This window comes from Fulmarus glacialis, unplaced genomic scaffold (genome assembly GCF_000690835.1).
Source record: "Fulmarus glacialis isolate BGI_N327 unplaced genomic scaffold, ASM69083v1 scaffold35636, whole genome shotgun sequence".
NCBI lineage: Eukaryota > Metazoa > Chordata > Aves > Procellariiformes > Procellariidae > Fulmarus > Fulmarus glacialis.
Window position 1 is genome coordinate 542 of NW_009220642.1, and position 12,829 is coordinate 13,370.

General features: G+C 37.9%; 1 protein-coding gene across 1 annotated transcript; it reads right to left on the reverse strand.

Annotated features, from left to right (window-relative positions):
• Nucleotides 1-206: 206 nt before the first annotated feature.
• Nucleotides 207-10,613, reverse strand: LOC104078986 (lysine-specific histone demethylase 1B-like; the record flags this gene model as incomplete). Its single annotated transcript, XM_009580836.1, has 10 exons — nt 10,524-10,613; nt 9,568-9,692; nt 7,628-7,717; nt 6,733-6,844; nt 5,878-5,994; nt 4,842-4,880; nt 3,532-3,736; nt 2,243-2,427; nt 1,198-1,374; nt 207-281 (listed from the first exon to the last, which is right to left on the reverse strand). Coding segments are annotated over exons 1-10 (1,215 nt in total), but the record flags the coding sequence as incomplete, so codon positions are not given.
• Nucleotides 10,614-12,829: the final 2,216 nt, after the last annotated feature.

Below are 12,829 nucleotides of genomic sequence, written 5' to 3' on the forward strand. Positions count from 1 at the left end.
GCATGCTCTGTTGAATTTTAGATACAAAAAAATGCTGTTTTTAAACAGCAGATTTACTCAATATACCCCCAGATTTTACAAATTAATTAGGATGCCCTACACACAAATGTTTGTAACAAGAATGGTTTTTTTTTTTTCATTTTGATCAACACTTTCAAAGCAGAGGAAGGCTGATTTTTCAAGTAATGTACTCTAAAGTTTTTTACCTTAATTCCAAAGTTGTGCAGTTGTCGGGCTGCTGCTAATCCTGCTGCACCAGCCCCAACAATAATGACAGATTTCTAAAAAATAATAAAAGATTTAAATAAATAAAAATAGTTAGAACTAAAATAGAAATTATCATTGCACACCTATTTTTTTCTTACTAAAGTTAAAAATACTTGTAGGTTTCAGAAGTCTAGGCTCTCTTGTCCTCTAAAGTAATCAGTGGTAACTTTTAAAGACGATAGTGCATTTAATATAGAGAAAAGATCAATTGTAGCTTTGAAAATAGTTACAATTTTTAAGCACTTTAAAAGCAGATGTCTCAATTTCTTTTAACAGAAACAGCTGAAGTTATCAGTCAAGTAACACAATCTAACTGAAGTTGTCAGACACGAAACATACTTACCTTGTAATGATTTCAATCACAAATTGGGATGACCAGTAAAAACTACTTTCTAAATTAAAAACATACAAATACGCCTTCCAAACATAAATCAACTTACAATTTCTAGGAGATATTCCATTACAGAACACATTAATTTGATAAGTTTCTGTGTGCTGTCAAGCAAATTGCTAGTCATAAATACGTACCCTTTAATCATAGTTCTTGCAAACCAATATGGAATAGGAGTTTCCTCACCTCTGGAAGCAGAGGTGTATTACAAGGTTAAGCCATGAGAAGAACCTAAGTGTACTGTGTATTTTTCACACAGTTCCTGTCCATCTGAAAAGCTCATAGGAAGCACAAATCCATAGGACTGAATTCCATAGATTTTAGTGGGAACAAAGGAAGAGTCCCATGTCTATAGTTTCCATAACCATTGAAGTCAGATGAGAACTGTGAAAAACATGCAACGTGTTTGCTTTTAGATGTAATTTTTGCATAAACGGTTGGAATCACACGTAATGAGCAAAAAATCCAGAATGAAAAAAATATGACGTGCCATGTAGTTTTATAGCACTAATAATGTAGGCATTATTACAGCAACTTACATTGTGGTATTCTTTAGGAAGAAGATGCTGGTCAGGACTGACTGATAAAATCCCTGTATTAATTAGCCCTTTCCTTGTCATAAAATAAAGTATCCTCTCCATTTCCTGTACACAACGAATACGCACAAGCCCCCGAACAATGATATGATGGATACATTTTTGAGGGGTAAGAGCCTCCTGCAAAGGAGAAACAAAGAATAGAAAGCGTTTATTATATAATATTCAATTTTTTCATGCGCTTACATTGTATTTAAACTGTAAACCAGATGGTAAAAATTAATCATGAATCAGGTTTCTGAGAGCATTTTAAAAGCAAGTTTTGTGGAAATTTCTTGCTAGCCAGCTTTACACAGTAAGGTAACAATTTATTAAGCTAGATTAACATGGAATAAAAGCAAATCAGTCTACAAGATACTGTTGGAAACTCCATGGTGTGCTCCATTAGTACAGGAATGGTATCAAATGCATGCCTGATTGCAAAATGAATCTACCTGGTGGTCACACTCACAATGACATTCCAGTAAAATCCATTCCAAAATGGCATTCCAAATAAAAAATAGATTAATATCAAAAACCTTCACATAAATACAGACATCGGTATCTGAAAGCTTCAGCATGTGAAATTCCAGCAATTCCATTGAAGTCATAGAGTTAGCATAAGTAAAAAGACAATCATTTCCCTGTCCAACAGTCATATGAAAAAAAAAAAAAAAAAAATCATAAAGCACCCACAAACACTATTTAGAAATGTTCAAGCATCCCTTTAAAAGTTAATAGCTGGGCAGACTCAGTAGAGTTTTAATACTTTTAAAACTTTTGTATTTCACTGCAAAAGAAGGTCCTAGGCATTAAAACTCAAAAAAAACCCCAACAAAAACCAAAAAAACAGCCAGTCTTGGAATGTATTTTCAAAAGGATGGGAGTAATTTTTCTGGTGCATAAGGAGGTATCTAAGAAGAGAGTCCAATCCCCAAGAAGAGAGCCCACATCCCAAAAAAGTAGCTATTATTTGTAAACAAAAAAATTAACTATTAGCATCTCTTACCTTGCAGTTTGTGTACCACAGAGCCAAAATCAGGTTTCTCAAAGCCAAGTACATGGTAGGGTCTCGTGAATATTCTGGGAACTCATAGAGCTCATCCAGTTCCATGACATCTGGCCTCACACAAAGTGCTTTCCCACACTCATTGGGCTGGTAAAAAGGCTGGAAATACTTGTTCATGCCTGCAACTGAATAAAGACACACCAAGAACTAGTCATATTCCGTCTTATCTTCATTGCATCCTTTTCCCTCTAAGATGATCCATTGACCTCACACAGACAAACAAGTAACGAAGCTTTCTAGTCACCTTCAGAATGATTTCATTTATATTGCTCTCCCCTCTCCTACCCTCTAGGCTGTGCAGTATTAATTATTGTCCTGCTGCCTGATGGGTACGTCTTGGACCTATCAGAGCTTCAGTTTTGTCAGAGAAACAGTATGTGCCCTCAGATGCCATGATGAGTCCAACAAGGAACAGGATCTAAACTCAAGTCTAAGGTCTAGCATCACTGTACAGGCTCATGCAGTCCTCTGAACCTCTTCCATCTTCAACTCCTAATACTGCCCAGAGTAGGTAGTAACTAAAAGTAATCATTTTCCACGTGCAGTATTGGTAGCTCTGTGTAATGAAGTCTTCTGTTTGTTAAGCAGATAAATATCTGTTGAACAGATGAATAGATTTATTTTCAGCACCTATCTAGAGCAAAGCCTGCTAAGATAACACAGAAGCTGAACTTCCCTCAAAGCACTCTCTGAGATGATTATGGGAATCCTGAATTACCTTTCTCCATACCTGACCTATTCTGCAGATCCGCACTGCCAGGCTGTCAGTCTCAGAGCTGTCATTAGCAAAAAAATTAACCTAAACAGAATCTGAGTGCCTTAGGAAATCAAATCCTTTTCTCCAAAGCCCCAAAGATCCAAAATATCAAAACTAGCAGAATCATGTTTTGTTTTGATAAATCTTCATTTCCTTAAGACCGCAAACAATCTTTAAGAACCTGCATGTTAATTTCCCATTTCTATAAACAAATGACAGGTGGTAAACAAAAAGCCTATGCAGTCTGTGCTTACTCCCTAAAGAAATGCCATACGAAATGTATTACCTTTATCTTACAAATGAGTAAATTGCATCAAAGAAGTACAGAGGCAGTCACACAGAGAGTGTGTATTAGTGCTGAGAACAGAACCAGTATTTCTGAATCAGGAGCATTATGTGCCTTATAAACTCAGTTATAAGACAAAATTTATCACACCTATTTAAGCAACAGAGCCCTGCAGATGGCCCTTACCAGTCAAATTAGGCACGCTCTTTAAGTGCTCTAACTTCACAAGGTTGGATTCACCAGGTAACCGATTAGTGCTGGTACAGGATGGACTCATGCCCACGCAGTCTGGATAATATGCAGCTAGAAAGGGAGCTGCCACACTGTCTTTCAGCAAAGGAGGGAGTATGAGCATGGAGTACCACCAATGGTCTGAAACTTCAGCCACTCTCTGGCCAAGCGGAGAAGTGAAGGAAAGAGGGGAGAAGAGAACACGTCAGTACTTTGAAAACGTTGGAAAATGAACCAGTTCCCCCCCTCCCTCCAAAACTGAGACCAAAAAGCACTAGCAGTACCAATCTCAGAATTGCACGTCATAAAGACATTTTCTCTCCCTCTTTCCCCTTCCTCAGCCTGACACAGAAAACCTGTAGCATTCATCTCTTCCTCAGAAATGGAGCTGAAACTTCACAAACTCCACACCCACGTGGAAAGCAAACAGATGAGACATGCCATGACAACACATCTATGCCTTATCAGGCCCTTTATATAACATTTACAGTCGTTTATGCATCCAGAAATCTGAACGTAGAAAAGTCTACACTAACTGATCAATTTAATTTAGATTCTGCTATCCCCATCGAAGACCTTCTAAAACCCTAACAAACGCTAATGATTCAGCCTTAATTTACAAATCAAACATGCATTAAGGAAACAAAACCACAAAGCTTCTACAAGATTCAACAATAAGCTTGAACATGTTTCCTGGGATAGAGGTACCTCAGGTACACTTGTCAACATTGGCTTATTGAACATCAGATCATACTAAATCTGAAAGGCAGGGTTACATGATCATAAACCCATTGAAACACCAGCATACATCAAGTCTAGTTTTGTATTGTGAGGGAGAGGAGAGAGAAAACATGTTTTGATGTTCTCTCGTAGTCTTCAAAAAGAGGAGACTAGCTTGACTAAAGATAGAAACCACCTGAAAGACAGGGAAATTTTAGGATGGGGAATTTTATTTGAAAGCTGGCAACTGAATACTGTTTTGCCTGATCAAAAATGAGAATTAGGACTAAACCTTGAATCACAGGCCACAATTCAAAGACACCACGAACCACCTGAAAGCTAATTGGTGTGGTAAGGGAAAAGAGGAAAAAGATGAGAAAGTAGAAGGCCCTAGGCTCTGTTGCAAATAGTGTCTGAGTTTCCTGAGCAAAATGCATAAATAGCGCCATAATTGGCCAAAGGACCAAGAAAAGGAAAGAAATACGCCGTGCTTTAAGATTGCTTTCATATTCTAGGACAAATGAGGAGGAACAGCCACTACTCACCAAGTCCTCAGGCATGGAACACTGGTCTGAGCCCTCAGTCTGAAAGAAAAGTGAATGGTATCAGAGCTATTCTTAAGCTGTACAACAAAAATTAAATATAAAACAAAATAATTTGTCTATGGCATAGTTCTTTGAACTTAAAAAAGAAAAAACCAAAAATGTGTTAGTGTTAGCCTTCTGTAGCAGAGATGATAATGTTAGTAAAAATAAATAGTAGAGAAATGCATAGTGAAAAAACACAACACGCCATAAAGCAAAAACTCCCCAGAAAATATTTCTCATTTGTTAAGTTAGTTTCTCCTGATCAGACATTAAAATATACATTCTGTTCCACGAAATGGAGCGGAACACTGAAACAAACAAATGAAGGGGGCGGGGGGAAAGGGAATTTTATAGAAGAATTCTGGAAATATCCTGCATTTTCCAGAGAGACTCTTCCAGTCTAGACTATATGAAAGGTTTCTCATTTATTTTAAGAGTATCTTTATCACAAAGTTTCAAGATTAAATGCTGACCCTTCTGATTTTCACATGGTCAGTATTTTCATGTTATGTTTTTAACTATATAGATACTATGGCACTATAAGGACTCTTTCAAATTTCAGGAGTTATCTTCATGCCAAAGCTGAAAGTTTTCATGTAAAGCCCCATGACAGACTTGCTAGAAATCAATAAAAGCTTATTGAGTTTTTCAGGTGCTTTCCTCAATAACAAAGTATGGCCAAACAAAACTGAAATAAACATTTTGCTATATATCTATTTTGTACATGCTGATAATCTTTCCATAGCTGCAGAATGCAGGATTTTACAATTGACTGTGCAGACAAAGATATTCCAGATATATCTTTCTTGACATTTCCACTCGGGAAACTAAAAGTCTAAACAGCATGTAGGCCTGTCACCATGCAGCTCTCCATTCCATTAGACAATCATTTTGACATTAGAAACATTAAGCAGCAAAAAAGAAGAAATTAATGTCTGCAAACAAGAAATATCATCTTAGTAGTTTCAATATGAGCAAAAGTCTTCTGTGTTACCTTGGTGGAATTGTTCAGTTTCATACCACATCTGTAGGTTTTTGCTATCTGTGGTGTCAGCTGGATTTCCTTTGTCAGCTGACGCCATTTACCACAGTCTGGCTTTGTGCACTGCACCTACAAGTCAAAAAACAAACATGTTTTTACTCATTGCTGTCTGATTACAGATAAGATTAATGAAGCATAACTAACTAATTAGAAAGCAAGGAGATGTGAGGAAGTTGTCAAACATAGTTGTTAAATTCGTTCTCATGTAATCCTCAGGTCATAAATAAGACATTTGGTATACAGAAACCTTGTGCCCATCTCGTTTAAGACTGAATTAGGTTCCACAGAACCTAACTCCAAAATTATTCAACACCCAATTACTATGGTCTTCAGTGGGTTTTGCAAGCGTTACTGCAAAAACACATTGTTCACCACTTCAAAAACAACAACACCCCCCCCTCCCCCCAACGACAACAACAACAAACTTCCTTCCATTCCAGTCTCTCTTCTGCTCTCTTTACCAGGGAAATACAAAATCTGTTTTGGAAGTCTTTCACACTCGTACTTTCCTATAGCTGGCACGCTCCCTCTTCCCCGCCAAGTCTTATTCTACCTGAACATCACACATCTTGGCTGCTACTTCACTGAAAAGCAACAGAAGGTTGTTCTTTGTGGGGTGTGGAGAAGGTCTCCAACAATGGAGGAGCTGATCAGAACTATTATCTTGAGCTTTTCCACAGTCCTCTAATACTAGAAAACCCCCACAAAAACTCAGCTGACCTGCTGCTTGAACATACAATATCAGAAACTCACATCAGAACATCAGATTGAAATATACCCTACTAAATAAATCACCCTCCATCTTACCCAATAAGGAAGCTGTTGATCAGCCATGAAGGCTTTTGGACTGGGCTCACTTTTACCATTACTTGTCCAAATCCTTTTCCAGGCTGTATATTTCTCATAACCATCTTTATGGCTAAGAAGAAAGAGAAAAGAAAACAGCAAGCAATCAGCAAATTGAATATCTAGTTCATTTCAAGCAACAGCAGTTATTCTAAAATTAAACATTTTATATAAGGACAGAGAAATAAGGCTGTAGAGAGTCCTGTTTTTTCCTATTAAAAAAGGAGATAGTCATGGTTCTTACGATAGCAATAAATTGCATCCTGACCACTATGTCCTCTTGATCATGAGCACACTTCCTGGTATCTAAGGCCTGGACTGAGTCACAGGTACTGCTGAGCACATAAGCACCCAAAAGTCTTAGTAGAGCTGGACTCAACTCCCACTCAAATGGGAAGGAGCTTGGAGCTGAAAGCACTCTGTGAGTCTTTACGGTCACTGAGCCGCCAGAGTTAAATCTGCTCACTGATTTGATGTTACAGAGAGGCAAGGTCTCCTGACCTCACATTGTAAAGTGAATTTGCTTTATAAAGGAAAATAGATTTACTTAAAACTGTTCTCATAATTTAAAATTCTCTGATGCTGTTTTAAGAAAGACAAAAGCTTCAGAATAACTGTATACACAAACCAGCCTGCCTAAACTAACCAGTTCTGTTCACGCTGCTATGTTTAAGTTGATGATTAGTCCATACAACACCTGCAGTTTTAGCACCAATATCTAAGCCTCACCTCGAATAAAGCAAGCACAGAGGGCAAGTCTTTGTATTATGTTTATGTACGTGATGTTTCAACAGTTGTAACATCTGCCAAATTTTAATAAGCACTGAAAAGGCACAACCTTAACTGGCAAATCTACCTTCGGTAATAGTGGTCAAAACATTCATTGCAGAAGTGTTCCCCACAGGAGAGATGATACCATCTAGACGTATACCCATTTTTAGCACATCTGTAATGCAGGAGACATAGAAAGAGTTTTACGATACATTTAGAAAAAATCTTTCTATTGACACTAGCACATTCTAGAATGTGAACAAAATATTCAAGACAAACCAGGGCTTTATGTTACATTCATGAAGGCTGACTTGCACAAGGCACTACAGTCATACAAATAACAATAAGATCACTTCAATTGTCTCAAACATTTCCAGTTTCCAAACTAAGTAACACCAGATGCAAAGGAGGCAAAATGTACACAATGTGCAGTTTTATAGTTGGTCTGGCTTCCAGCAACCTCCCGCTAACAATGGTCAACTGAGCCTGTCTTTAGTACCCTTTAAGCAGACGTTTCCTGAACATGAAATACATTTGCTCTTACAATATGTGCTGTTACACACCAAGCGTTTTGCAAATCTGTAAGAAGACAAAGTCCCTCTCCACTTACAGCTCCTTTAATTTGTTCCATTTTGTTCTGATATTAGTGCAGGGGTGGGAGGGATCATTTAAATTAGTATTTTTCTTGTATGTGTGATCAGTTGATTCATAAATCATTACAACATCCTGTCCCCAGAACAACTGACAAAACTATAAAGGCAAATCTGAACACAAAACAGATGTTGCCTATTTTTTTCACGTGACCGAGTTGGTTTCGATTTTAACCCAATGAGAGAAAATCCTGAGGAAGCAGTTACACATTCTGGGCATTTATTCTTTATTAATCTCAGAAAGAAATACCCACTAGCAAAGATTATATTCATCAGACAAAGCAATCGCTCTTCACTTCGAAAACTCTCATTAAACTCAATGAAATGGTTCAAGATAAATGCACGAGGTAAAACACATGAGGTAAAAAGCAGTGTGACCTAAGCTACTAAAATAGCTAGCCATGAAATAATCTCATCTCAAATAAATAACGTTGAAAGTATGTACTTGGGAGGGTGGGAGGGGTGGAAATCAAAATATTAAAATAACAATTCAAAAAGATGACTCAGCAGTATCTATTGTTTCCTAAATAAAAAGTGTAATATCACGAATGCTGATCTCTCAGGTACTCATTTCCCCACAAGTCTCTTATGCAACTGCCAAAACGCTTGGCTTTCCTATGACAACATCCAGAATACTTTGACCTCCTGCCACCAAAGAACAATCCACATAGATAACTAAATGAAGCACTGAATTATTTTATATCATTGGAAAAGAAATAAAACAAGGAAAGTTTGTCTTAATTAACCAGGGAGGGAGGAATGCTATATAATTGCAGTCTGCCTACTGCCTAATGAGGTCTAACATGTTGCTTCTTATAGATACACCTTGCCAGTATCATGCATTCAGTACTGCCAGGGTCAGAATGCAAAAGGACTTGTGCAAGTACACAGAAAGCCATGAACAACTTGAGAGAAAGAGTTCAAATAAGTACGACTGATTCCCAAGACCTAAAATTTCAAGGTCAGAATCTCACCTCCGACTGCAAAGCACTCCAACGAAAGAGTGATAAAGACTTTCTGCAGTAAACGACAGTTTCATTTTCCATCTTGAAAGCAAGTTTAGCTTCCTCAGATTACACTAGTATGCTCTCAGTTTCACAGAAGCAAGGCATGTTCCAGAAGACACCATTAATAACATAAATAAGCGTATTCTAAAGATATTCTATATCTGAATTAGCAACTTGCACAGCAGAAAGTTATCCACAACAAGAATAACTTGTGACACTTTCCTGGCATCTTAAGACTCATATTACTACTTTTCAATTCTCCCTCTACATTTAGAAACGAAGGGATTTTTCAGAATATAGTTACGATCCTAAACTTCAGCTGCAAGTTTAGAAAAGTCCATGGAAAATGCAAACAAAAAGAAAAAAACCTTTCAGCTGCACTGGCAAAGCAAACGGGACATGTTGCAGTGCATCCAGCTTTTTCACACTTTCTATATTTCTTCTCTGACGCTTCATCATCATCATCTGCTGCTTCAGCCGCTTTCTTCTTCACCTAATAAAGAATAGCTGAAATCTGAGCAGAAATGACACAAATGCATCTTCTACAAAATGGCATTCAGACAGTTTTGCAGCTTGTGGGTAGCATCAAATGGTTAAAATGGTACTAATGAAAATTTTTGTATCCATTGTGAAATAGCTGCAGCATGAAACAGCTGTCAAAGTAGGTCAGTTTTTCTACAAAAAAAAAAACAACACCCAGTAAGGCTGGAAATATCATTTAAAGCTAAAAATGTCTTCCCTTAGTCTAACTGATGCCATTGAAGAAATTATAAGCAAAGCTTCCAGTTTAAATCATATTTTAAGCTCCATCACATGCTAATGAGTCAAGCCTCATGCGTTCATTCTATTTCTCCTTCAGAAAAAGAAAATCTCTTCTTCACATACTTACTGATATTAATTAGTGGCAATCTTATCTGCGCCTCAGATAAAATACTAGGGTAGGCTTGGGGCTTTTTTTGGACTCCAGACACAAAGCTGTATGCCAAATGTCTCTTCTGGGCCTCAGAGGTACTGTGTATTGTGTTGTTTTAGGCCTCTGTCTGGATGGGCAGACAGCTTTGTCTGGCTGTACAGAAATCTGTGATTGTATTTTTAACATATCAAGTATTTACAGGTTATATTGAGCATTTGTCTCTTCTGAATATTGTTCACAAATGAGACACTTTACCTACTTATTCACAGAATTAACTAATCCTCCCTCTTTCTCGATAAGTACTCCAAGTCCTAACTTATCCACAATGAAGCCTGCTTTCTTTATAAATGTCAATACAAAATAAAAAATATCAGCGTATGAACCCACGTGTTTTTAAATTATTATAAATACCTGTCTTCCAGAACTTCTCAGAGGAAGGTTGTCTGGAGACTGGTCTGAAGAACATGCCTTTTTTTTCGTTCGTACCCTTCCAGTTGACATTGTATTACTAGATCTGCAAAAAAAGTAGGCAGTAGTTAAGAAACAAAAATAAATTACTTGACTTTGCAGAGCTGTGTAATCACCTCGGCAGTACAGCCACTCATTTGTCAGAGTTACCTAGGTAAGAATCTGTTTAGCTTGACAATTAATTCAGGAGGAAAATGAGAATGAGGCATTACGGGAAAGGAACAATACTACTATTTTAAACTAAATTCCGAGTTAAGATTAGATCCTTGAGTACATCTTGACAGGCTGTTCCAGATCAGCATACCCTGGATTTCAGTAATCTGATTTGCATTACGTGAAGACCTGGGCTGGAATTTGGGTTGGCAAAGTGAATAGACATCAGCTTATAATGCAAGCATTGAAATACCACTCCGAGTAACGCTCGTCCTGCTAAGTACTGATTTGTTGGTAGCAAGAGATTTGCACTGTAAAGCACTTTTCCAAACAGCATACTGAAGAGATGTTTAATACCAGGTGAACAACCAGTTCCAAGACTTGCACACCCTCCTATGAAAGTACATCAGAATTTAAAGTCTAAACTGAAGTTGCATTGCAATTATAGGTGATCAGAATATTACAAACTTTGTTGTTAAGCATACTGCAGGAGAGTAGAAAAGGCTTACGCCACAAGAGAGCTGTATAGCTGTCTTTGACCACATCGGTGGGAACGTGGAAAAGACCACAGTTTATCATGTAAGCTGGAAAGCACGGAATGTGAGAAAGTATGCCACAGAAATATGAAAGCATATTTAAAATGATATTATCAAAGGCATTCTTTTCACAGGGAGTAAAACACAAATAAATAGAGCCTAGAGGAAGAATTAAATCTAAATGTGCTCCACCACATACAGAAAGGAAGTGGAAATAAAACCCTTATACTGCACTGCATCTTGTTGTAGTAGGGATCAGTGTGTAACTATGTATTTTTTTTAAATATTTGAGACTTCTCAATTCTCTTTTTTCCAGGCTGCATCTTCCTTGACAGTGAAGGACATGGTAGCAGTAGCTTCATTCAGGAATTCTGCTAAAAGTAAAGGTAACAGGAGGAGAGAATGGGCATTTTTACAAAGTTTCAAATGAAGCTTATGCAAATCAAATAAATTGGTGCTTTACTCTCCTCTCAAGATAGAAGAAATTGATTTGGGAGGGGAAGGGAAATCACATGATGATATCCACATAAGTGAAAAATCAGTTCAGACAACCCAATACAAAAATAACTTTCTTTTTTTATGCACCCCCCCCCAATTATAACTAATTAGAGGGAGGAAAAAAAGAATTAAGTCAATCTTTATTATCTTAAAAAAAAAAACCAACCATCACTTACCACTGTATGGGGGTGGATGAGGTTGGAGAGTAGAGAAAGGAAAACCAACCAGTTTCATTTACATGAGATTTCCCTAAACTACTGTGCAACGCCCCAGGAAATGGTGGCTTTTTCCCCCTGGAGCTTTCCTTCTGGATCAGTGCCGCAACAATCTCTCTCTGTACTACCTTAGCTTCTGACGCTAGATAATCGTTCTTACGTGCTGTTGCCTTTACAGTCGGAGGCTATGGACTACCTGAACACTGAGCAAGGCACCAGGCGACTCGTTTTGGTGACTACCAGGTGATCACAGTCTGCTGCTGCAAGGCCTTTTATCCAAGAAGGTGTGTTTCATTGCATATACGGGGTTAGAAAAAGAAAAAGCAGCAGTTATCATTCACTAAGAAATTCGGTAAAAATATTTAAGATTAAGAGAGGCCTCCCACTTTGAAGGGCAGAGGCCGGTCGTATGGAATCACATATTTTTGCTATAAGCACTACGGGAGGGGGAAGAGGGAGGTGGGGAGAAAGAGAAAGAAAAAGAGACCAGCTTATGCCTATAACTGTAAGCAAGGCCATTGCTTCCAGTTGTATGCCACTTTGTCCCCACTTCCCCTCCCAAAACAAAAAACATCCCCCCAAAACCCCACAGCTTTTTAAAGAACAATCAAACGTTGCTTACTTTACTAAGCTTTATATGAGTCTGCATCCTGTAAACATTATCGTATTGGCTGAGAAAATAAACCCTTTAAAAGGAGAGAGAGAGAGATTCGTAATACGCTGTCACATTCTATAACATTTCATCCATCTGCAATGCATGGCCTGTATGGGGAAGCTTTGTGGGGTTCAACCTGTACAGTTGACAGCAAGTTTGTCTTTGGGGGAGGGGAAAAAAAAAAAAGCAGCC